General features: G+C 37.9%; 2 protein-coding genes across 4 annotated transcripts in view; both read left to right on the top strand.

The window, feature by feature from the left end:
* col21a1 (collagen, type XXI, alpha 1) overlaps window positions 1–6,200 on the top strand; it is a 74,077-nt gene extending 67,877 nt beyond the window's left edge. For all 3 annotated transcript variants that reach the window (XM_051125962.1, XM_051125961.1, XM_051125963.1), the window contains 3 exons: window positions 3,021–3,221; window positions 5,204–5,281; window positions 5,419–6,200. In XM_051125962.1, coding sequence (XP_050981919.1) covers window positions 3,021–3,221; window positions 5,204–5,281; window positions 5,419–5,606 — 467 coding nt within the window. In that variant the 3' untranslated portion in view covers window positions 5,607–6,200. The remainder of the gene's footprint in view (window positions 1–3,020; window positions 3,222–5,203; window positions 5,282–5,418) is intronic.
* Window positions 6,201–6,342: 142 nt separating this feature from the next.
* On the top strand, window positions 6,343–23,346 carry bmp5 (bone morphogenetic protein 5). Its single transcript, XM_051125964.1, has 7 exons — window positions 6,343–8,620; window positions 12,385–12,577; window positions 16,736–16,884; window positions 19,453–19,650; window positions 21,889–21,965; window positions 22,071–22,181; window positions 22,425–23,346. The coding sequence occupies exons 1-7, from the start codon at window positions 8,167–8,169 to the stop codon at window positions 22,572–22,574; spliced, it is 1,332 nt and encodes a 443-aa protein (XP_050981921.1). The 5' UTR covers window positions 6,343–8,166; the 3' UTR covers window positions 22,575–23,346.
* Window positions 23,347–23,550: the final 204 nt, after the last annotated feature.

The raw sequence follows: 23,550 nt of genomic DNA on the forward strand, positions 1-23,550 counted from the left end.
TGAAAAATGGGGGCAAAGCAAAAGTGTTGCATTTATAATTTTGGTCAGTGTATATCGTCATTGTCATACTGGGAGAAAGTGCCTAACAATGTTGGAAATGAGGAAATGATTGACTTGATGTCATGAAACAGTCACTCCTCTCATAGCTTTTCCAAGCTCAAGGACACTTGTATGGTATTTTTCTGCTCTCATTGTTCTTGCCAAGAAAATGAGTGCACAAACGTCAAAATTCCATTCTTTTTGAATTTCTATACTACTTTTGCTACTAGCTCGATGAACTGAACACTTGGATCTTCACATAGGGAAAGGCTCGCGCACTGAAAAGTTTATGAAAACAGTGATGAACAGTGACACTCCAAACAGCGTGATACAACTGAATGAGCGCATGGTTTTCAGGTCTGACAGAACTGCAGCAGCAACAGGCTAAAGCAGGGGAGGTGGTATATGCATGTATGTGAATAAATCATGGTGCTCTGACTCTAACTTCACTGCTCTTTGGATTTGGAATACCTGTTTATTAAGTGCAGAACCTTTTACCTATACTTTTACATGCATTAATGTGTAGCAGTGCTACTATTAGTATGCTGCAGGCATCATATCCAGACTGGGCTTTTATTGTCGCTAGTTGCAATTATTGCATCCTATATAGTATGCTTCCTAGATTCTATCATAATGTCTCATGCTCAACAAGAGAACATAAAATTTTGAACCACGTCTGTACTGATATTGCTGATGCCTATAGGGTCACCCCCCTCCCCACCTGGGACAGTCTTTGCTCCTACTCATAAAGCATAGACCAAAATCAATGAGAACCATCAGGATCTGATCAGAGGGTGGTGATTCTGTTCTTTAGCACCTATACCAACACACAAACTGGAGAGTGTTTGCTGCACATGAAATGCTGTGTATTACTTAATATTCAGACTATTGCAGACACACAGTTCTTTGCCCCTATCCAGCTTTGCCTCCCTTCTTGACACGCTTAACCACTTTAATGCTTGCTTTGACCAGGGTAACAAGAAGATAACATCTAAAGCAGATCCTCTACCTGGTCAACTGCACCTCTCATTCTTTTCCACTGAGGTTAATAATACTTTTAGCCTAGCTTAAGGAAAAAAGCTGGATCGGGTGGAATACCTGGGTGTGTGCTCAGAGTCTGTGCAGGTCAACTGGCCGGGGACTTCATGGATATTTTCAATCTGTACCTGGCTCAGGAACTTGTCCTTATTCAGCCCTGAATGACTTTCACCCAGGTGCACTCATTCCAATCTTTGTTAAGTGCTTTAAGAGACTGGTCTTACCACATCTGAAAGCCATTCTTCCCACTGCCCTCACCAGTTTGCCTACTGCACAAGTAGGGCAACAAGGACGCTATCTCCATGACACTCAAGTCTGCTCTGACACAGTCCCAGCTCTTATGTCAGAATGTTTGTTGATTCAGTTCAGCATTCAGTATTATGATCCCCTTAGTTCTGGTCTCCAGGCTTGGCCAGTTAGGGATTAGCCCATCACTATGCAACTGGATGTCAGACTTTTTAGCTAACAGACTCCAGTCTGTTTATTTGGATAACCTCACCATTTACACTGGTTTGCCACAAGGCTGTGTGACTTTATACACTCCTTTCACTCATGACTGTGTCTCTGGCGTCGGTTTGGTGTGTCTCTACCCTTAGAATCACATGCAAAGAACTAACGTTTACGAAAGCCAACTGTGGCATTGCCTTGCATCACCTGCGTTAGGGGAAAAAATTGCACTAAAATACACCAGATCGACCAGATAACAGACAACAAGTCCCAACTCTGCCTTTCGAGGTCCACTTTCCTGCAGAGTTTATCTCCAATCGTAATCAAACTTGCCTGCCAGTAACTTTCTAATAATTCCAAAGACCTTGATTAGCTTGTTCAGGGGGGGTGTTTCATAAAACAAGTTCACCAAATAAGCCAGGCTTATTTCAGTTAGTTTTAACTTAAATAACTTATTTTGAGCCAAATCACATGACAATAATTCAGACTAACTGAAATAAGCCTGGCTTATTTGGTGAACTTGTTTTATGAAACACCCCCCAGGTATGTTTCGGTAGAGTTGTACTTAATCTGCAGACAATTGGACTTCAGTGGCCAGAGTTGAGAACATAACTCTCCCATACCAATAGGTGGCTAGAACCAATGATGCAGAAGACACACAAAAAAAAACTGAAGTCGACCAACATTTAAATACCACCCAACATTGCCTGACGGCCGACTGTTGGCTTGGTGTGGTCTGGACTTAACATCATTTGGTTTGAAAATGACACCACGGTGGTTAGTTTGATCAGAGATCAAACATCTCTGATCAAGCACAGCAGCATCTTTATTTCCTGCAGAGCTTTAAGAAAGCTCATCTTTATCCCAAGATAGTGTTTAATTTTGACCTCTGTACCATCAAGAGCATACTTATCAACTGGATCTTAAAGTGGTATGGCAGTTGTTTAGTATCAACACCATAACTGCCCAGAAGATCACCGGTACTTAATTGGCAACAAGCAATGACATTTACAGGAATCACTGGTAAATGTATTTATTTTGTGTAGAAAACTTTTTAATTAGTTTATTTGTTTTCTGGAGGGTGCACAAATTGTATTGCAACACAACATTTTATCACTTCAATTAGAAAATCTTATTTTCCTGATTAATATTGACATACTCTTTATTGTTTTTATTTGGCCAACTAGAGTTGCTGGAACCTAGTATATTTAAAGAAACCACAACATCTCTGGTCTTCTATGTAAGGGAAATTACTGAAGTTATTGAATCTTAGAGGGGTTTAACCATTTATACTGTGTACTGAATATAAAATATATAAAGGGTTTGAAATTAACAATTGTCTACCCTGTAAATGCAGATGAATATCAACTGTGGCATGTAACACATATAAACTCACCATTTAGTTTGCTAAGTTGTGATTTATAAATTATGTCTAACCCAAAATGTATTTCTGAGCCAGAGGCCTGCCTGTATCTTATTATGTTTTTGGGTTACAGCTGAGATTCCTGCTCTTCTATTGAGTAGCCAACACAATCATCACAGAAGCTGTGAACACTGCTACACACGGGTGGGACCCCCAGGGCCTCCAGGGCCACCAGGTCCTCATGGGTCTCGAGGATTCCCAGGTTTATCTGGTTCCAACGGGCTGCAAGGTCAGCGGGGTTTACCTGGGCGGCCTGGTGTCCCTGGCATGAAAGGTACAGGCATGCTACACACATCACTGTCAATATTATTATTGTTAATATTATTGTCAATATTATTGTTATACCATTAGTATTGATACAACTGCATATACCAGAGCATGTGAGTGGAGTAGAGCAGTAAAATGTTCTCAGGAGCGGAGAGTGCCTTTCTGAAGATTCCGTTCCACTCGTTCAGTCTGTTCAGGGCCACTCACTCAATCCAGAATGCTCTTTGTGATACACAGTAGGTCTAAGGTTTCTGAGTTCAAATATTGTTTTAATGAAGTTGCAAACCTTATACAAGACTTACATTCACTGTAAATATCAAAGTTAAGAACGAAGAAGGAGAAGAAATTGAAAAGGAGTGTGGAGTTAGCAAATATTCATTCTGTGATATATTAACAGCAAAGTTCTTTTTCATTTTTTGCTTATGGATAAAGAGAAGTTTGAGAAACCTTTGCAGTGTTATACTGTTAACGAACATCCCAACATCCACACCGATGAGAGTGCCATTTAGATAAATGTGTAAATATGTGCTGCACAGTTTCCTCTCAGTAACAAAATAAACATGCAACAAAAATAACAGCAGTGAGAAAACAGCAGTTAAGAAATGATCTGATCATAGCAGTTAGAACTGTTTGCACAAGCTCTGCAATTCAGCACCATCCATTCAAGTCATGTCACATCTATTTATAGCCTATTATTTCATAAAATATTGCTTTAAAGCCACAAATATCATAATGTCCCAGGTTCCGCATGTAAGAGGGGAACGAGACACTGCATTATCTAGTGGATACTATGAGTAATGAATTTGACATTGGCCCTGCGACAGCCTATGACATCAGTACCAGTGTGACCGTGAGAATAAAAGGGTGCTTGTAGAACATGTCATCCACTTCTTTTCTGAAGAAGACATGCACAGGAATACCTGAAGGAAGGCAACAGGATGTGTCTCGTTCCCCTTCTTAGAGAACTATGGTTACATGCATAACCTGAGATGTGCCCTTTCAAATGGGAACTCGTGGATACTATCCTCTATCCTCATCCTCTAGTGGATACTATGAGGAACGAAATACCCACTCCGCCATGCTGAAGGGACGAGTGATTAAATGGCTGACATTGAAATCCCAATCCCTGAGGTATGCACCAGCAGCTGTCGTGACTTAACTTGAGCCAAAACCTGAGCATACCCTATTCTGGCATGCACCCTTCCTCCCTTCTCTGCAGGGCCAAGTCAAAGAGAAGCTCAGCCCATTAGCAGTGTGCAAGCCCTTTATCCCATAATGTGGACAGCAGAGGGGGCAGATTTTCAATAATATATGCCCCTATCTACATCTAATAGGCATTCCCCACACTGTCCACTAGATGCAGTATGCGTTCCGGTTAATTAGGCCTACTGTAATCGAGACATTAATTCAAGAAATTCATTATAAACAGAAAGTCATAGTGAAGAGGAAATTTCATGTTGGAGCATGAGTGGTACACGAGTGGAGCATTTGCTTGGGCCATGAGCATTTGAGCACAGCACGCTGGGATAGAGTGCAATATTGAGTGGAGCATCACGCTGCTCTGCTTCATTTAGCATATACAAAGTTTTCACATATTTTGTAAATGACTTTTGTAAATCAAATCATTTGATTTCAGACAGAGGATATAAAGTGTCTGTAGTGGCTACAGAAACTGGCTGTATAATTTCATTTGTGTAATTTTGTAATGAACATTGGGATAATGCAATATCACTAAGCACAGGCATTCACATTCAGACGTGATTAGATTTCCCAGTGAATCACTGAAAAAACTGAAGGTAATTTGTTCTGAAACTCGTGATCTTTCTAAACTCTAAACTTTCTCAAACTAATCCCACCTGTATAAGGCTTTTGTCCAATTAGTTTTCCTACAGTAGCTTAAGGAAACTGAATGAATAGCTTCGAAGTGGAATCTGTATCAGCATAGCAACATGATTTCATTCAGATTGTTTGTTTTCTGATTATGTTAAGGTGATCCAGGAGAACAGGGGGAGAAAGGAAATCAAGGACGGTCACAAATTGGAGACCCAGGTCTTCCAGGTCCACCAGGTGAGCAGATGCAGCACCACTACTAACATATACATTTTTTATTAACATTTTTGCACTGAGGTTACATTACATAATGTTAATAAAGTTTTTTGTTATAGACAGTCACATTACTTTACAGACACGTTATTTTGTTTCAGGTCCAGTGGGTCCACCAGGGGTCGGGAAACCAGGTCAACCAGGTAAGCCAGGCCCAGCTGGTCACAACGGCGAGGAGGGGAAGAGGGGACACCCCGGTGATCCCGGTCAGCCAGGCGTGTGCCATCCTTCCATGTGCTACGGCGCAATGTTGCGAAGAGATCCTTTCAGTAAAGGGCCAAATTATTGACACAGCTTTGGCTGAAATGCGGACAGTCTGGATGTGGTGCTGCTCAGTGAATGAAAGAAAACAATAACAGCAAATCTTTCCAATCTCAGGATGATCATATTTTTCAAGAGTGTCTCACACTCATGGACACATGAAGTACCTCTTAAAGTGTAAATACTAAGATGATGTTGCCTACATTAACACCACCGATTGTCCGTGACTCAATTCAGCACTTGTCTTTCTGTGTCACAAGCTGAGATGTGCCATGATATATTCACTCTGTTTGCCGTGAGGAATGAAACTCACCAGCCGAATACTTGTGAATAGCATCCAGTGTGAGGAGCTTCGCAACACTCGCAGTGGAAATTCTACCTAGAAATCGACTTACTTCCTCAATCTCTTGCTCCCCCAAGTGGCGTTCAACCATCACCAGCCAATCATCTCATTGTATTTATGAATCTAGATTTACTGTCCATTTTGCGTCTGTTTCTTTTTGGTCGGATGTTTCATTTACTGCTTGCAAGCTGTTCATGAGAGATGTGAGAGTTCTTCTGCAACGCTTCATGCCTTCTTTCCTATATTGACGTCTCTTAGATATCTATGATAATCCTCGTCCCTTTAGGTATTGCTTACTAAGGTTCCCACATTTTTTACCACTGAATTACCATGACTTTTCCACGCATTTGTGATTACATTTTTTTTTTTACATTATATCCTGTAATATTTTAGAGAGAAAAAACATACATATATTCACTATAAAAATGCCCATGGCTTTTCCATGAATGTTTTAAGATTTTATTCATTTGCCAGGCCTGGGATCACAATTTATAATTCTCGGGTATTCCAGGTTTTCCATAGTTGTGGGAACTGTTTGCTACACTTCAAATTACAAATGTGAGTGTAATTAGATAATATCTATATTAAATATAAAAAAATGGTGAATTGAACAAATTTATAATATACATTTTAATCCACCTTTCTCTGCAGCAAATTATCATGACACAATTCTGAAAGCAATTTTTTAGCTTGTACCCTTGGTCGATAAAGGGTGTGTAGTAGAGTGTAATAAAGCTCACCTTTGCATAAATGTATAATTTTTTTTTTTTTTTTTGTTATTTATAAAAGCTGATATCAGTTACAGCTTCTCCTGTGAGAGCGCTTTCTTATTTTTGCAGTGATTTTTTTTTTTTTTTTTAATTTTATAACTTTCATGTGTTTGAATGACTTTTGATAATATTAATTAAAACCTTTTTTTATTATTTTTGTCGTTGCTGTTGTTGCTTTATGTTCTGTAACAAAAATAGTATTGCTTATGATGTGGGAAACGTTTACTATAATTTCCAGCATGTGATTTGCAGAAGTCTTATCGTTTCCCATAACAAGGTCATAAATGAATAGGAGTTTTATGCAAAAACTGAATATTTCAATATGTCAGGCACATTGAAATCCTACACCCTGTGATAAATTATTATCTTTGTCAGAAAATTATTCATCGTTAAGTTGTTATTTTTTTTTTATTTGTAGTTTTTACATTTTAAGCAACAGCTGATCAAATCAGTTTATTCCAATTGAGTATTACTGTTAATAATCCTGCAATTTCACTCCTAGTCCTAGATGTCGCTGTTCCCCTTTCTTTCATTTTTGATGGTCCCTAATAAGACTTGCCCTTTAGGTTTTCATTCAAGATAACCTAAAATCACTCACTTTCATATATTTATGTTTAAATTAACAGTCAAATTTATATATTCTAGTTATAATCGTTTAGTATTACATACTGTAGGTAGTAGAGGCTACACATAAAAGTTCAAAGTTCCCAGACTTGCACAATTGCATTCGTTTGCCATTTTAGAAGTTGAAATACTAATAACAGATTTCCAAATGATGCCACTGCCATAGCAAACTATTACTTGGAAAAAATGCACTCAATTGTCGCCAATAGACCGAGCAACGCTGAAATAAAGCGGACAGGTGTTTGCCCGCCTGGACTTTTCCTTTGACTAATCACGAAAGGTCTCATATATCAAGTGTCTCTCATTTCACGGTGAGCTTGCATTCATGCCCCAGGTCAACGATGTTTTATATACGACCGCTAGAGGTTGATGCAAACCCTCCAGAGTGTGGGACGGACTACTGCTTTCAACACTTTTTCAGGGATGTAGTCTTCTGTCGGTGCATGCACAACTTGAGCTAGTTCATGCACTGCCTCCTGAGGCTGCGCGCTTCTGTTTCTGGTGCTGGTTTCAGTAAACGCACAGGTGAAGAGTGTTTTGTAAGTTGATTTTCTCGCTTTTTTTTTTTTTACATTAGTTGTTTAATGTGAAACAATTCACTTCAGAATTCAATTCATCTTCAGTACAGTAGTGAAGATGTTGCCTAGGAATGGCACAGCGCAAGCGACAGCTGACCTGAGGCATCACCCTGAAGCCTAAGAAGAAATTCATTCTAGCTTTGAGAGGAAATACGGAATAAAGACTTGATTAATAAAGAACTTGAACAAAGTTAGCTATTAATGGTGCACCATGGAGAGCACCATAATCAACCCAGCACTCGCTTGGTAAAAGCATCATCCTGAGAGATAAAGATGAGAGCGCCAACATTTGGACTTCTGTGGAGCTGTCTCGGTTTTCTTCACGGCGTTCAGTGCGGTTTAGGAGACAACCATGTGCATTCGAGCTTTATTTACAGGCGGTTGCGTAACCACGAGCGGCGAGAGATCCAGAGAGAAATCCTCTCCATCCTGGGCTTGCCTCACCGTCCCAGGCCCTTCTCCCCGGGTAAACAAACGTCGTCAGCACCGCTGTTCATGCTGGACCTGTACAACGCGATGACGACCGACGAGGAGGACGCGATACTCGGGAAAACGCTCTCAGGGAAAGCGCGTAAAAACGCCTCTGGAGTTCCACATGGATACTCGAGCGCGCCGCAGCAGCCGTACCGCGCGGCGCCGTTGACCAGTCAGAGCCCGCCTTTGGCCACCGCGCACGACACCAACTTTCTCAATGACGCGGATATGGTGATGAGTTTTGTCAATCTAGGTACGTATGCGTTGGGTGGCAGGGTTTTCTGTTAATGTGTGTCAGTATTCTGTTCAGATTCACCCGAATTCATGCTTGTAATTTGCTACTCTTGACTTAATCAAAACCGCAGGAAAAAATGTTTTCAGAAAGGTGATTCCTATCCAGTAGAATGACACTTCTGTTACTTGGTGTCACACTGTATAAAACTAAAGGAAAACAAAAACAACAACAAAAAACATTTAGCTGGAATACATCTCTACAGAGCTTATGCCAGTCAGAGAATGTACAAATTCATCGCATTGATGTTTTAAATCTAGAATCTCAGAGATACCGAACATATTTTTTGTTCCTGCGGGAGAATGTGAACGTTTGTTTATAAAATTACGCACATTAAGAAATGCCAATCCGATGCTTTAACACGCGTTTTATTTTTGAGCTAAAGGGCCTCAGACATCAGTAAACGTTAAGTTGAAACTTAAAATATGTGCTGGTTTATAGAAGGAATGCAATTACAGCCTAGCTCCTGATTTTAAATGGTAATTATTGATAATTGGCAGCTAGCGTTTCGTTTGTCACAATATTACAGATTTAGTGCTTCACCAAGTTTATAAAATGTAAAATTATAGCCTATTGAATTTAGTAGACACACGGGAGTCTGGAAGGGCTGAGCTGAGTAAACAAGCTTCTTACATGGTTTGTTTAACAAAAACGAAACAAAAAAATGTATATATATTTAGATGATATCCATTTGCTGGTTGTTGAAGTGAAAACATCTCTATGGGGGAAAAATGCTCTTTTGAATGCATTATCTAAGTTCAACAAAAATGATATGTAAATGCCATCAGTATAGCCTGTTTTACTTTGAGGTCGTTTGATGATGTTGTGATTCTAAATTTCTATTAGACTATTTTTGCAAGTTTGTCTAAAAATTATTGATATTATTGATATTTCTAAATTAGTAGTTTTACACTATTGCTGGGTGCTTGCAAACCTATGTGTCTTTGTAAGAAATTAATATCTCTGTCATAGATCAATTATTTGATTTTAAATATAGTTATTTTGAATCCAACGCCCTCAGTGTTAAAATAGCAGGTGATTTTTTTCTTCTTCATATTACTGGAATATAGACCTCCACATTTACGCTGTCCTTGAAAACTCTATAAACGGTGTATATATAGGACCGTATGGTTACTGGAAACTCTGAGGCAATTGCAGGTTAGAGAGAAAATAAAAATGTGGCTATAAAGAGTGTCATTATATCAGAATATACTTCTTAGAAAACATACATGCACATACCGTAGCAAAGAGACTAGAAAATGTGAAGCAAATCATGAAGGACGTGTACATGCAGGGTTTGTTAATATCCTGTCGTTAGTAATAAATGCTTTTTGCTGTTATTTGAAGAATGCTGCGATAAGACGAGAAGTGTACGCTGAACTGTATACAACTTCAGTGGCTGTGACCTCTCACCTCACAGTTCATGTAAACTTATCAAGTGACTGTCTGACCTGAGGATAATTTGCCTTAATTACTTCCTGTTGTTAAGCAGAGGAAAGAGCTTGAAGAAAGGCCGCTTTTGGTCTAAATCTGGTAATCTGGTGCCAGTAGCTGGGGCCTTTTTTCTTTTTTTGCTAATCTAATTTATGCATTAGATGCTGGTCTAGCCATATTTTTGCTTGTTTTTCCATTAAAGGACATGCCTTTAAAGGTCAGTGTTTTGTTTATGGAGAGGACAAAATCCTACACACAGATGAATCACAAAAATCTTGCATGAATTTGTTATTTTTATGGATTTGTCACAAAAAGACAAAAGGGAGTTCAGTATAAACAAAGTTTGGGCCTCAGATATGGCAGAGTAAATAAACGTGTGTGTTGAGGTAGAGTCCCCCATCATCACCTTAACTGCGCTCCATGTGTTTTCACTCAGGAGAATGAGGGCATGTACAGCGTCTGCTTTCAAAGCACTGCGGCTCTTTCGAAGTACGACAAGACTAAAAGGATCCTGGATACACTGTTGATGCTGTAGTAGTTCATGATTTTTAAAAAAGCAGCTTGTCTATACTCATAGTAAAGAAAAACAACAGCTATGGGTAGAGCAAATGAAGAATTTTGCTTAAGTCTCCATTCAAAGGTAAACGTGGGTTCACTGCCAGGCAGGCAAAATATACTTGAACTCCTCCAGTCTCTTGAAATGAATGCGCTGAATTAATTAAACAATATCTCTCTATTGCCCGGAAAGCACTAGATCCCCATCTTCTGTTCTTAATTAGCAGTCAGGATGCTGAAGTTGAGTCTGGCCAGCTGGTGTAACTGTGGCCTGCCCTCTGACCTCTCCGTGTTAAGTAACTACAGACTTTCACTGTAGATAAACTATCAGAGGAGCCGAGCTGCGCTATTTCACCGGCACCACAAAGCAAACACACTTCAGCAGTGCTCTATGTCTGCAGATCACTCTATGCATGTTTTAGGCAATGCTTCAGAAATGAGGATCGCAGACTACATGGAATTAGCTCAAAAGAAGATTTTCTTCTTTAACCATTTTGTTCCTTTCCTTTTTCTAGTTTGGTCAGTATTTTGTTTTACAAACCCAACAGTTTCATGGGTCACACTTTATTTTAAAGTCCAGTTCTCATTATTAACAAACCATTAACTACGGCTTTTGCCTCGATAACCTCCTAATTTGCTGCATATTAATAGTTAGTAAGGTAGTTGTTAAATTCAGGTATTAGGAATGTAGAATATGATCATGCAGAATAGGTGCTTTATAAGTACAAATAAACAGCCAATATGTTAATAATAGACATGCTATTAAGTAACTAGTTAATAGTGAGAACTGTTCCCTATACTAAAGTGTTACCGTTTCATGTCTACCATTTGGTTGAGATGTCTATTAATGTTAAAAGCATTTTTTAGCATTTTCAGCTTTTTTTTCCCACCTCAAACATCGCTTGTAATTAAATCAAGTTAAAAATTCAAGAAAATCATCATGTATGGCTGATTTCACTCCTGATTACAGCCTAAAATGTAAATGTTGTATTCTTGAAACCTGCAGTGTTATATAATTGTATGTGTGTACATCAGAATGGTAGATCATGTTGAGTAGCGTACAGTATTTTCAGCGGGATTTCATATCTCAGTTGGTGTCCTACTGAATTTTCAGAGGCCTGTTCAAGGGTTAAAACACACATTGCATGCAATGTTCATCGCCATCTGGTAGAGCAGTTTCTAGATATATAGAGAAAGCCTTATCGACTAGGCATCTCCAATATATCAAAACTGATTTCTCGTTAAGGTGTCCACCATTTATGACATGTTTAAGAGATAGCACTAAAGTTCTGACAGTGATACCCACATGGTATTTGCAGCAGATTAGAAATGTGAATCTTGGGAGGTCAGAATATCAGAGTGGAAAACTTGTCATACATTGTTCCCTTTTAAATTTGTGTGTTGTCAGCTTTTCTCTGCTAACGCAGTGCGTTATTAGTAAAGGCCTGTTTTTCTTACCTGACAGCCCATTCATCATGGATAGAGCATACAGGGAAGGGCTTGTGTAGCGGCTGCTACCTGTGCTTAGATGGCTGCTTTAATGGACTGGATATTGCTTTTGTTGGTCGTCCAAATGTTTGGATTAGGCGTTGAATGTTGGCGATTTTGATGAATGACTTTTTAAAGAAAGCAGCTCCTGGCACATTTTACGTGTGTTATAGTCTTCCTCCGTCCTACGGTGTGAAACAAATGAGTCCCGTGCAGCTTCTCATTGTGCGCTTTGTGTTTCCGTGCAGTCGAGAGGGATAAGGATTTCTCCCATCACAGAAGACACTACAGGGAGTTTCGTTTCGACCTGACTCAGATTCCGGAAGGTGAGGCAGTGACCGCCGCCGAGTTCAGGATTTATAAGGATCAAAGTCACGTCAGATATGAGAACATCACGCTCAAGGTCACCATATACCAAGTCATCAAAGAATACCCAAACAGGTAAGATCTTTACTCATTCTATGCTAGTATTCAAAACTAGGACACACTAGAGCGAATGAATGTTTCTCATGGTCCCATTCCTTAAAATACTTTTTACAGAATGCATCAGAGTCTCTTTACAAAATGAAATAAAGGAACACAAACAGCACCTGCAAATAAAACGTCATTGTTAGCAGCTATAATTAATTCTCAGGGAATTCCCCATAACATTTTAATAATGTTGTCTGGATGAGTTGGAACAGATGGAGCAAAAGAAAACCAGCCAATAAATGTCTAGTGCAAACAGTATGAACTTCTTTCAGTTGATTTTAAAAGCATCACAGAATGAAACTCATGAAGTTGGTTGAGAGAATAAAGAAGCTCAAATAGTTAGTAAGACCGCTTCTTGGTCACAGCATTGTTCCCATACTTGTGCTATTTCATATTTTCTCTTTTTATAGTAAAAAAAATAGTTGACATGCTTTTGACAGCTGGTGTAGGTTTAAATAAAAAGGTAATGTTGATTGCTGTCTATGCCGAAAATATAAATGCTCCATCAGTTTACAAAAGTCTGTAGGTATATTTGCACACTCTAAACACTGAGGACAACAAAAAATAGATATGCATTGGACTGTGCATAAGTTTGGGGTCAGTAAGATTTTTTAAAGATGTTTTTGAAAGTATGTTCACTAAGGCTACATTTATTTAATCCAAAACACAGTGGGATAAAAAAATACTGTGAAAAAAATTACAATTTAGAACTATTTCTATTTGAATATATTTTAAAATGTAATTAATGCAAAGCTGAATTTTCAGCATCATTACTCCAGTCTTCAGTGTCACTTTTCAGGATGAATAGAAAGTCCAAAAGAACAGTTTTTTTTTTTTTTTTGCGTGTGTGCTTTTGTACCACTGCAAATGTAACTAATGTAAACTAATGATATTGTGTCGTTTTTGCCTCAGAGTAACACGTTGAGTTTAAATGAAACCTAACTTCCAATTAAACCTGTAGGATAGGCTCTTAAAGCTCTGCCTGGTCTGTGAAACACTTTAGGCAGGCAATCAAGCGGAAAATAAAAGGACATCCTGTTTACACGAGTGAGTCTGGAGTCTGTCTAGAGGTTTCCCTTGTGATGATTAAACTGAATGCGTCAGGAGGTTTTAAGACAGCAATCTGTCACCATTGAAAGACTGACAGTGGTAAACAATGTTTTGGATTGGTCATCTTACTGTTTTAAAAAATATGTGAAAAAAGTTAAATACATTTGGCTAATATTAATGTAACATATTTTTGGAACTTGTTCCAAGGATAATGTTGTGTAACATGATTCAGGAGCACGTGTCTCTAGCTTTGCTTTTACAACTACTGTAGGCTACCATATTTACTACAGGATCTATTAATATGTAACTAAGATCACTGCTTTTGCTGAACGTAAAAAAAAAAAAATCCAGATGGCAGGCTGGTATCTTTATCATTCCGAGTATTCCTCAAAGAAGATTTACTTTATGGAGTTTTAAAACCAAGGTTGAGGAGGAGCTAGTTCATTCGATCCTGTCAATCATTATGCAAGAGTATATAAACAGCTGCGCACCTCAGTACCGTGATGATTCTTCCAGCATCCCCCTATCACCCCATCTCCTGCCTTAAATCTATCCATTCATTACAGAGCAAAGCAAATCTGTTCACCTTTATCATACTCAAGTATTAAATGAACTTATGAAATGTGCAGGAAAAAAGAACAAAACTTTTGAATGATTTACTAAGGGAATAGCATTTCGTACGTTTTCAGATATTTTTTCTACAAAATTATTTTGGAGAAACAAATCCTTTTCATTTCAGTTCATTGTTAAAAAGATGTGGGAACCAAGATTATATTATAGCTATTGAACCTTTTGCATTGCTCATGTCAATGTAGCTCAATAAGGTTTAAGTTAGAATGGTAATACAAGTCCTTCTCAACATCTAAAGTATGGGAGGTCCAACCTGTGCCTTTAATTCACATATTGCATAGCTGTTGTGGAATGATGTATGGAAACATTTTTCCTAAAAAAAAACTACACCAACTTTGCTGATTTTTTTGGGGGGATATAGCCATCTGGGCTCAACTAAAAGACCATGACATCAGTTCAACTCTGCTCTGTAAGGTTCAGACCACCTCTTGTAGGAATAATTTCGCTTAACCAGAGCCCACCCGAACCAACGCAAACCTGTTCTTCCTCAGTCTCACCAGATATACTTGCTGGTAATGGCCATGGATAAAGCTTTCCATTAACAGCTCATTGGCAAGTTCCAGCACTTATGAAAGTCTTGAAAGTCCATCAGTTATCACTCTTTGCATATCTCGACTGCTTGTCAGAGCGCTTGCACCCCAGACAGGGCCATATGGCCTTAATAGAGGGCCTCTGCATCAAGAGACTTCCAGAGCTTCCTAAAAGTGAGTGTGTGCCCACCTGCCTCTTCACGGTTCTAATGGTCTTCTAATCTAGATTGAGACCCGTGACTTATCTTGAGTCATACATGGGCACAATGTAGACAGGGCCTTTTCTCACCATGAATGAATGCAGCTGAAACATGTAAGTGGAGATACGACTCTCCTGGGGCAATGAAACAGGGGTTTATAATGGATTCAGCCATCAGAGGCTCTGGAACCCTTTCTCATGGCTGTGTTTATGAGGCGTCCACGTCCGACAGCTTCACACATTCACTCCTGTGTCCATACTGTTACTTTCTTGTGATTAGTGGAATTTAGTGTTTCACAGCTTAGCACCCACTTCTTACAGCCTGCCAAAGCGTGCCCACTGTGAGTGTTAAAGGTATGGCGGTAAAACACCTTGATATCATAATGGTTAGGATTTGAAATAGAGAACCAATTCTTATTCAAAACTAGTTTGTTTGCATATACTGTAGACTGGAACCGTAAGACATTAGTTTCTGTTCAGGAGAGAAAAATCTGAATTTAATGAAAGCAGAAGACTGGGTGCCATGACACAGTAAACAGACCACACATGTTTCTAGTGCATTGTCCTCTCTGGCTGTTCGCAGTTTGATGTTCAATTCGCAAGTGACTCTAATGAGCCGAAACATTTTAATGAATTGACTCAAAAAACTTGTGAGTTATTGGTGTGAATCAGTCTAAGGACTCACTCACTGGCTGAATCGACCAGAGCGGTTATTGACCTTTTCTCTGAACCGCAAGTCATTACTTTTGCTGCGTCCAGCTGGAAATGAACCAATAACTTTTAATGTGTTATGCTAAACTGAAGGCTCATGAGGCTTAAATCAGTGTCATTACCAACTGGTTGTTCACAAGGCAAAGAGTAACTGAAGATAAACATATGGAACAAAGTTTTTGACATAACAGATGGTCCTCTAATAAAAAGAAATACAAAAAAAAAAAAACATTGGTTTTGTTTAGAATATTTGGTTCAGGACACATTATTCATGGGTTGGGGTTGCGTTTTCTTGAAGTACTAAAAGAATCATTAATGGTATTGTTTAGGGGAATCTGAATATTTAACAGCACGTTCTGAATGATTTACCATTAGAGATGGTGTTCACATGGCACTCCAAGGCACTTCAAAGAATCCATGATACTTGGTGAGTTCTGAAAACATGTATTAAGGTCTATTTTCATCTCTCCCTGTCTTTTGAGGCCGTGTGTATGATGTACCTACTTTATGTCAGTTGCATTCAGTTGGACACACTGAAGTTGAAAAGAAAATGAGGATATTGAGTCGTAACAGGGACACAGAATGCGGTGGTGCGGTGCGCTCGCCCTCATTGTTGCATGCTGGGACGTGCCACTGTCTCTGATCATTTTTCCTGTCTGTGAGATCAGCGCCGCTGTCTCACTGTGTGGCCCATGTGCTGTTTTGGAACGTCAGTTAAGTAGATGAACAGGAATGGCTTGTTGACAAAATTGTGGTCGAGATGAAAAGGAAGGGTTGAGAGAAAATTTGGTTGCACTCGTTTCAATATTTGTTTTTGTATGTTATAATCAACATTACTAATTAAGATGCAGAATGACTGCAATTAGCAAAATCGAACTCATTCGTCTCGGATTTTAAACATGTCATTACAGTTTAACATTCATCTATTTGTGGGGGACAGTGAAATGTTATATTCAAAAATATAAAGTAAATCATATTACTCATAGTGCATTCTTATTGTCTCTTTAGGGATGCTGAAACATTTCTCTTGGACTCGAAAAAGATCCGTGCTACTGATGGGGGGTGGCTGGTGTTTGACATCACGGCCACTAGTAATCACTGGGTCCTGAATCCGCAGCAGAACATGGGCCTTCAGCTCTGCGTGGAGATCACTGACGGTAAGACAGTGACATCTCTGCTTTAATTAAGGGCATTCATACAGTTTATGCGGGGTCAGAAGATGGTACTGGAAACTGGAGTATTAGTGCTGGGTAGATTACTTACAAACTGTAATCCATTACTGATTGCAGATTTCATGATGACAACTGTGGTTGGTAACGTAATCTAGGTTAATCTTTTTAGGTAATGCACTACTTTTTAGAATACTTTGTGTCTAACTTGTTTTAAACTTACCATTAATTGTGCCATATTGACAAAACAAAGCAAAGAGAAAAAAAAACATTGCATTTTTTTATATCAGCATTAAATGCATTAAACATTACATTAAACCAGGGCTTAATGTAAGAACTGCAGTGGGACTGTGAGTTGACAAAAAGTGAATAATTAATGTAAAATAAATTATTGAAACATTTGAACAATAAAAAAAGATATATTTAATTTGTTTACCTGCATGTAAATGGGATCATTCACCGTAAATAGTTTATGTTAAAGGGGTTCGGCTGACAAAAAAATTTGGGAATCCCTGCATTACATTAACAAACATTAGTAACATCAGTAACATAAAAAACAACAAATCACAACAAATCAATTACTGAAGGTTACTAGATATGATAAAGACATATTGTTTCACAGCTATGCATCACGTTTAGTACCTTGCAGAATTTGTTTGTTTTATACATGGTCTAATTGCTTGAGTGGTGCTTTTTTCACCCAAATTCAGAAGCATTGATTGCAAATTTATGTAAATGACTTTTACATGCCCATTCTATATTGGGAATATAGTCAAAGCTAAATGTTATGACACACAGTAGAGATTTCAGAAAGGATCATTTAAAAGAGAATTATAAATTATTTAATACAAAGTGCTGTCATGAAACTCTAGATGGTGCAGGCTAATAAGTTCTAATTCAATTTGATGTAATCACTTGATTATTCATATCACGCAGCGATTGGTTTCTTTTCACATCAGCAGCCAATGAGTTTGCTGCTCAACATTCAAATACTTAGCTAGGGCTTGCTGTAGCAGTTGGAGCGTGCTTCAGAAATCCTTCACCTTCCCCAGCTCCACCTGTACAGATGTCATGTATGTTATATAATATGTGTTATATGTACAGCACGTGGATTTATTGGCAGTAGCAAGTTTCGGTACTCGCTCTGCTGCAGCAGCAGAGTAGCAGATCTATTCCGCCAAGACCAAACACATTAACATTGCCATGTATATTACCATGCTAAAACTCTCCAAGAGTTGTCATGACAGAACTGCCATTGTGCAAATAATTCAATGTAATCCATTAAAAAGTATCTGTAATGTGATGTAATATACTAATTATGAGTACTTGATTTTTGGAATCTGATTAAGAATACATGTTGTAGGTTACTACCCAGCTCTGTGAAGTATCATGCCACTACACATATTATGCTCCAGTTTTGCTTGAAAAATCACTGATGGAGTGTTTCATTAATAGGAATACTCATGAAATTTCCATTGGTCAATGATCACAGTCTGTTGCACGAAAAAGTTCAAATTGTTCAAGTCAAAAGTGGTCCACTAGTCATACAATATCTTTGTGATACAAATGTTATTTACGCTTGTGCACATTTAAACTTTGTGAAGATGGCGTGCAACAGCTTTGAGGTCAATGGTGCTAATATTCATTAGTATTTCCTGACCAGGGGTACATTCTCCAAATGCTTTGTTAGCCAACTAGGACCATAACTTCCGTCAGTACCGTTAGAGTTTAATGTTTTGGTGTTTCCCGAAATTATAGTTTCAACAAACACTGGAAAATAGCATCACAAAAATGTGTGGTTGGAACATTTGCAGAAGTTTTTACTTTATTGTTGAACTGGTTTAAATGTCAGATATATGACAAAATTGCTGCAGGTTCACGAATACCTAATTGGTTTCTTCAGTGACGCATTGTACTGCAGTGTTTATGCAGCGAGTTACACCACTGTACTGGAAACTCTAGTTTAAATATGTGGATCTGCAAATGTAAGATGAGTTTTGCATTTAGTGGTGCTTTACTAAAATGTCTGCCAGACTACTATTGCTCTGTGTTAATAATATTTTGGGTAATTTATTGAGTGATAAACATTTGGTCACTTTCAAGACTGTCATATTTTAGTGTTCTTTTCTGCATGTGCTTTATTGTTTTGATTATTGTTGCATTCTCTTTTTACTGGAAACAAGGACCATGAAATGCAGCTGGTTTCATTTCCATTCACATATTCATTACATTAGCTTAAAAACAGACACGTTTACCAATGTGAGACTTCACGAAAGTATCATCTTTGAGTCAAGACTACGCCCAGTTTTTCCTCTTTCTTAAAAAGGAACCTGATGCCATTAAGTTGTCTGCATTTTAGGATCAGTTTTCAGCCCTATTCCTCTCACTCTGACATGTACACAATCACTACTGTATCTGTGTGGCCCACAGAAACTGTCATAAATAGTTTAGTTGTGGTGATTTTGCCACCCAGGAAGAGGTTCTCATGACTAAATCACAGCTGTTTGTCTAACGTTGATCTCTGTAATCGGATGCATACATCTGTTTGATTTTCAGGTAGAAGCATCAACATGAAATCTGCTGGCATCATCGGAAGGAACGGACCTCAGTCCAAACAGCCATTCCTGGTTGCCTTTTTCAAAGCCAGTGAGGTTCTGCTCCGTTCTGTAAGAGCCACAGGAAGCAAGAGGAAGAGCCACAACAGAAACAAAGGCAGAACACAACCGAAATCTTCACCAGCTCTCAAAAGTGGAGGTACAGTATAGTTTTTTGATATTTGAAAACATTCAGAGGTGCTGTAAACAATGTTATCCATTTTTCTGACTTCCACTAGAAACGGCCACAGAGCAGCCACAGTTCACTTTCTGACATCTTCATGTACATACATGTTTCAAATTCAAACTCAAAAGCTGTTTCTGGACTTCACAACCTCTTGTTAGCTGTTAGCAAACAGGGTTAATAGAATGAGCATTTTTGTTTACTAACTAATCACTGGATTTGCCAAATTTATCTGGCTAGTGGCATCAAATCTATTAAAGATACTCACAGATACTTTATTAATGCACAGTATAATACTAGGCACAATATAATACAACATAATTCTATCAAGATAAACCATGGCAGGTGAAAACAAAATGAACTTGGTTTACATTACTTGTCAGTAAGATGGTTTCTGAGTGTTTAGTGCTTGGCCTGCATGAGCTGTAATGTGGGCTTTACTTTATGCTGATCTGACAACGCCACCAAACCAGAATGCTCCCAATGACTGACAGCTAGAGAGCACTTCAAGGTCTTCTGAATGTTTATTTTATTTTATTTTATTTTATTTTATTTTATTTTAAGGGAAAGGACTCTCTGAGATTAAAAATCCTGGCCAAAATGGGCAGCAATACAATCAGTTTCATCACAGATTTACACAACACAAACAGACTAATTTCACTTAAAACAATTACACATCATTCGGTCATCTTCTATTTGCCGGATAACAGATGAATAAAATGATCCAGAGACAGCTAATTTTGTAATTTTTATGCATACATAAAAGCCTTCTTACCTAGTTCAGTTCTAACAAAAGGAACAGAGAGAGTATAACAATTTAGTGAACAAAGAAAATATTTCTCAACAATTTTCTGTTGTATATGACAACAGAGATAAGAAGGCAACATCTCCAATATGCCTTTATAAATAATTAGGTACCAGTGCATTTTTCTTCTAGTAGACAGAGAAGGCCAACCTACTCTGTTATACAAAGTACAGTGATGAGTTGAGGATTTACAATCTGATATAAACCTTAAAGCACCATGATAAACTGCATCTAAGAAAGAAAGAAGAGAAGATGGTGTGAACTAATACACTACATCACCATAATCAAGTACAGATAAGGTGGCAGAAACTAATTTCTTTCTTACATTAAATGAAAAACAGAACTTGTTCCTAAAATAAAACCCAAGCTTGATTTTCAATTTTTCTTCAGTTGAGTAATATGAGAACTAAAAGATAGGACGCCGTCAACAATGACGCCAAGATATTTGTACTCTTTTACTAATTCAGTCACGGTACCTTGTAAGGTCTGAAGAATGTGGTAGGTTAGCACCTTTAACTTTGCCCCAGAATTAACTACAGAGCTCATTTTTTTCTTCAGTCCTTAGGTTTCCAGCATCATTACATTGTCACACAAACAAAATTACAAATTAAAAAATTAAATCCTAATCACTCAATCAATTCTAAAAGCTATACTAAAAAGATACGATTTCAGTCTAGACTTAAGAGCATCCACAGATGGGGAGGATTTATTATGCACTGGAAGAGGATTCCATAAACATTCACAACAAAAATAAAACGCCACACCTAAAATTTAAAAATACATTGCAAATAGCAATAATACAATTAACTAAGTTGCACTATGAACTGCGAAGAGTATAACAGATTATTATAATGCATGTTCAGTGATCATGTTTTGGTTTCCATATTTTCAGATGTAACATAAATTGTGCAAAAGTGTGACAATGTCTCATGTTAGTTGGCAGTGTGATGGTTCTTGTAAAAAAAAAAAAAAAAAGTCTGTGGCTCTGTAAAGAACTCCACAATCATGTCGTACAGAGGCTAGGGCCGCCATAGAAGGATGTGATTTCCTATAGGGCTCCTATTTCCATGATACTTGTCATATTTGAGGGATATTTTCTGTAGGCTATTCTGTATAAATCACTTACAACATTTGCATTTAATAAGTAGCAGCTGTTTTAATCCACAGTTCTGTTCTTCATAGATGAGTCACTTGAGGAATACCTGCTGAGCTTACCTGATGCTTTGTGAGTGTAGGGATCTTTGCTGCCATCAAATTACCGAGTATTTACTGCATACAGAGTCTATATACAAAGACGTCCTGCCAGCTGCAAACATAGAGCACATTGAGCCCACACACACTCCTAGACTAAACAACATGACTGCTTCAGTGTTTGAAGGCTCAACGTCCATTTTGTTTCTGTTATCTAGATCAGAACACCAGTGAACAGAGACAAGCCTGCAAGAAGCATGAACTTTACGTGAGCTTCCGCGACTTAGGATGGCAGGTAAACGCATGTGGTGGCTCGCAAGACATCAATCACTTACAACACTGCACAAGATGATTGCTTCATTCAACCAGAGAATTCATCTCTGTCTCTCTGTCATTTTAGGATTGGATTATCGCTCCAGAGGGCTATGCAGCCTTCTATTGTGATGGAGAATGTTCTTTTCCACTGAATGCGCATATGAATGCGACAAACCATGCGATTGTGCAGACCTTGGTAAGCGTCCTCTGCTTCATAACTGAATTGAACTGTTTACAGCAGCAGTTCTAAAAAAATGAGATCTGAAAATGGACCGCAGTTTTATTATATGTATATATACATATCAACTGTTGGAACTACATCATGTATTTGAACGCACATGTATTGAATTTTGAAAGAGATTTTTGTTTGATACAACATTTTTGCTGTCTCTATTTGATATCCAGTTAAACCTGCTGTTTCTCTTTTCTCCCATCACAGGTCCATCTAATGTTTCCTGATAATGTGCCAAAGCCTTGCTGTGCACCAACCAAACTGAATGCCATATCAGTGCTGTATTTTGATGACAGCTCAAATGTAATTCTGAAAAAGTACAGGAATATGGTGGTGAGGTCCTGTGGATGTCATTGAGGACAGGAGAGCTTCTGTGCTTCTATATTGCTGGAATAACATATCAAAAGAAATAGTTTTTGACATTTGATGTACAGTATTATGTATATATTAGCTCATAATTCCTCTTATTTATTTGGCTTTGTTTTGTAATAACATTTTTTTTTAATATGAGAGATGTAGATGAGTTACCACTCTTTATCACAGATCCATAGCTGATTGCTCTTTCTTTAAGAATATTTTAAAACGTTAGGCCAGTTAGAGAGAGTTTTACAGGATCATGTATAGTTTCCTTTCCTGAGAATACATGTCAAATTCATAAGCAACCACTCCAAAACAGAACTGCTGCTATTTTACAGAAGAAATGTACTTGCCTTAGACCCTGAGTCACCTATTATTATTATTATTATTATTTTATTTTATTTTTTTTTTATGTGGAAAAAACAACAACAAAAAACAGTCATATTGGAATTTGCAAACAAACAAACATTTTTTTTTCTTTGTTGCTAAACTTATTGTAGTGTTGTTGTAAAAGCACTGAGTATGTCCTAGGACTAAACATATCTCCTCAAATAGCCCAAAGTTTTGCAGCCCACAATTACTGTTTCATATTAGTTTGCTTTAGATATCAGTGGGTGGATATGCAAAATTATTATTATTTTTTTGAGAAATATTCTTCTTCTTTATATACACTTGTATTAGTACTCTGAGTAATATATTTTTTTTTTGGAAAATACTGCATTTATTATTTTAGAACAGTGTTTGTATGTCATTAAATCTATTTTCAAATATATTTTCTGTGTCTGTCTGTACCAGTTGACTCAACTCGCCATGTTTGTTGCAGGTTTTACATGAATTTGCTAGAAAACTCTTTATTTTCATAATGTTTTGACAAACATTTGCATGCAAATCTATTTTGATCTCATCTGATGGCAAGATAAAGATTTTGTCAACAACTTGCCAGTTTTTATGAAGTTCATGTTTGTTGAATGCCAGA

Source organism: Labeo rohita, chromosome 13 (assembly GCF_022985175.1).
Source record: "Labeo rohita strain BAU-BD-2019 chromosome 13, IGBB_LRoh.1.0, whole genome shotgun sequence".
In the NCBI taxonomy this organism is placed as follows: domain Eukaryota; kingdom Metazoa; phylum Chordata; class Actinopteri; order Cypriniformes; family Cyprinidae; genus Labeo; species Labeo rohita.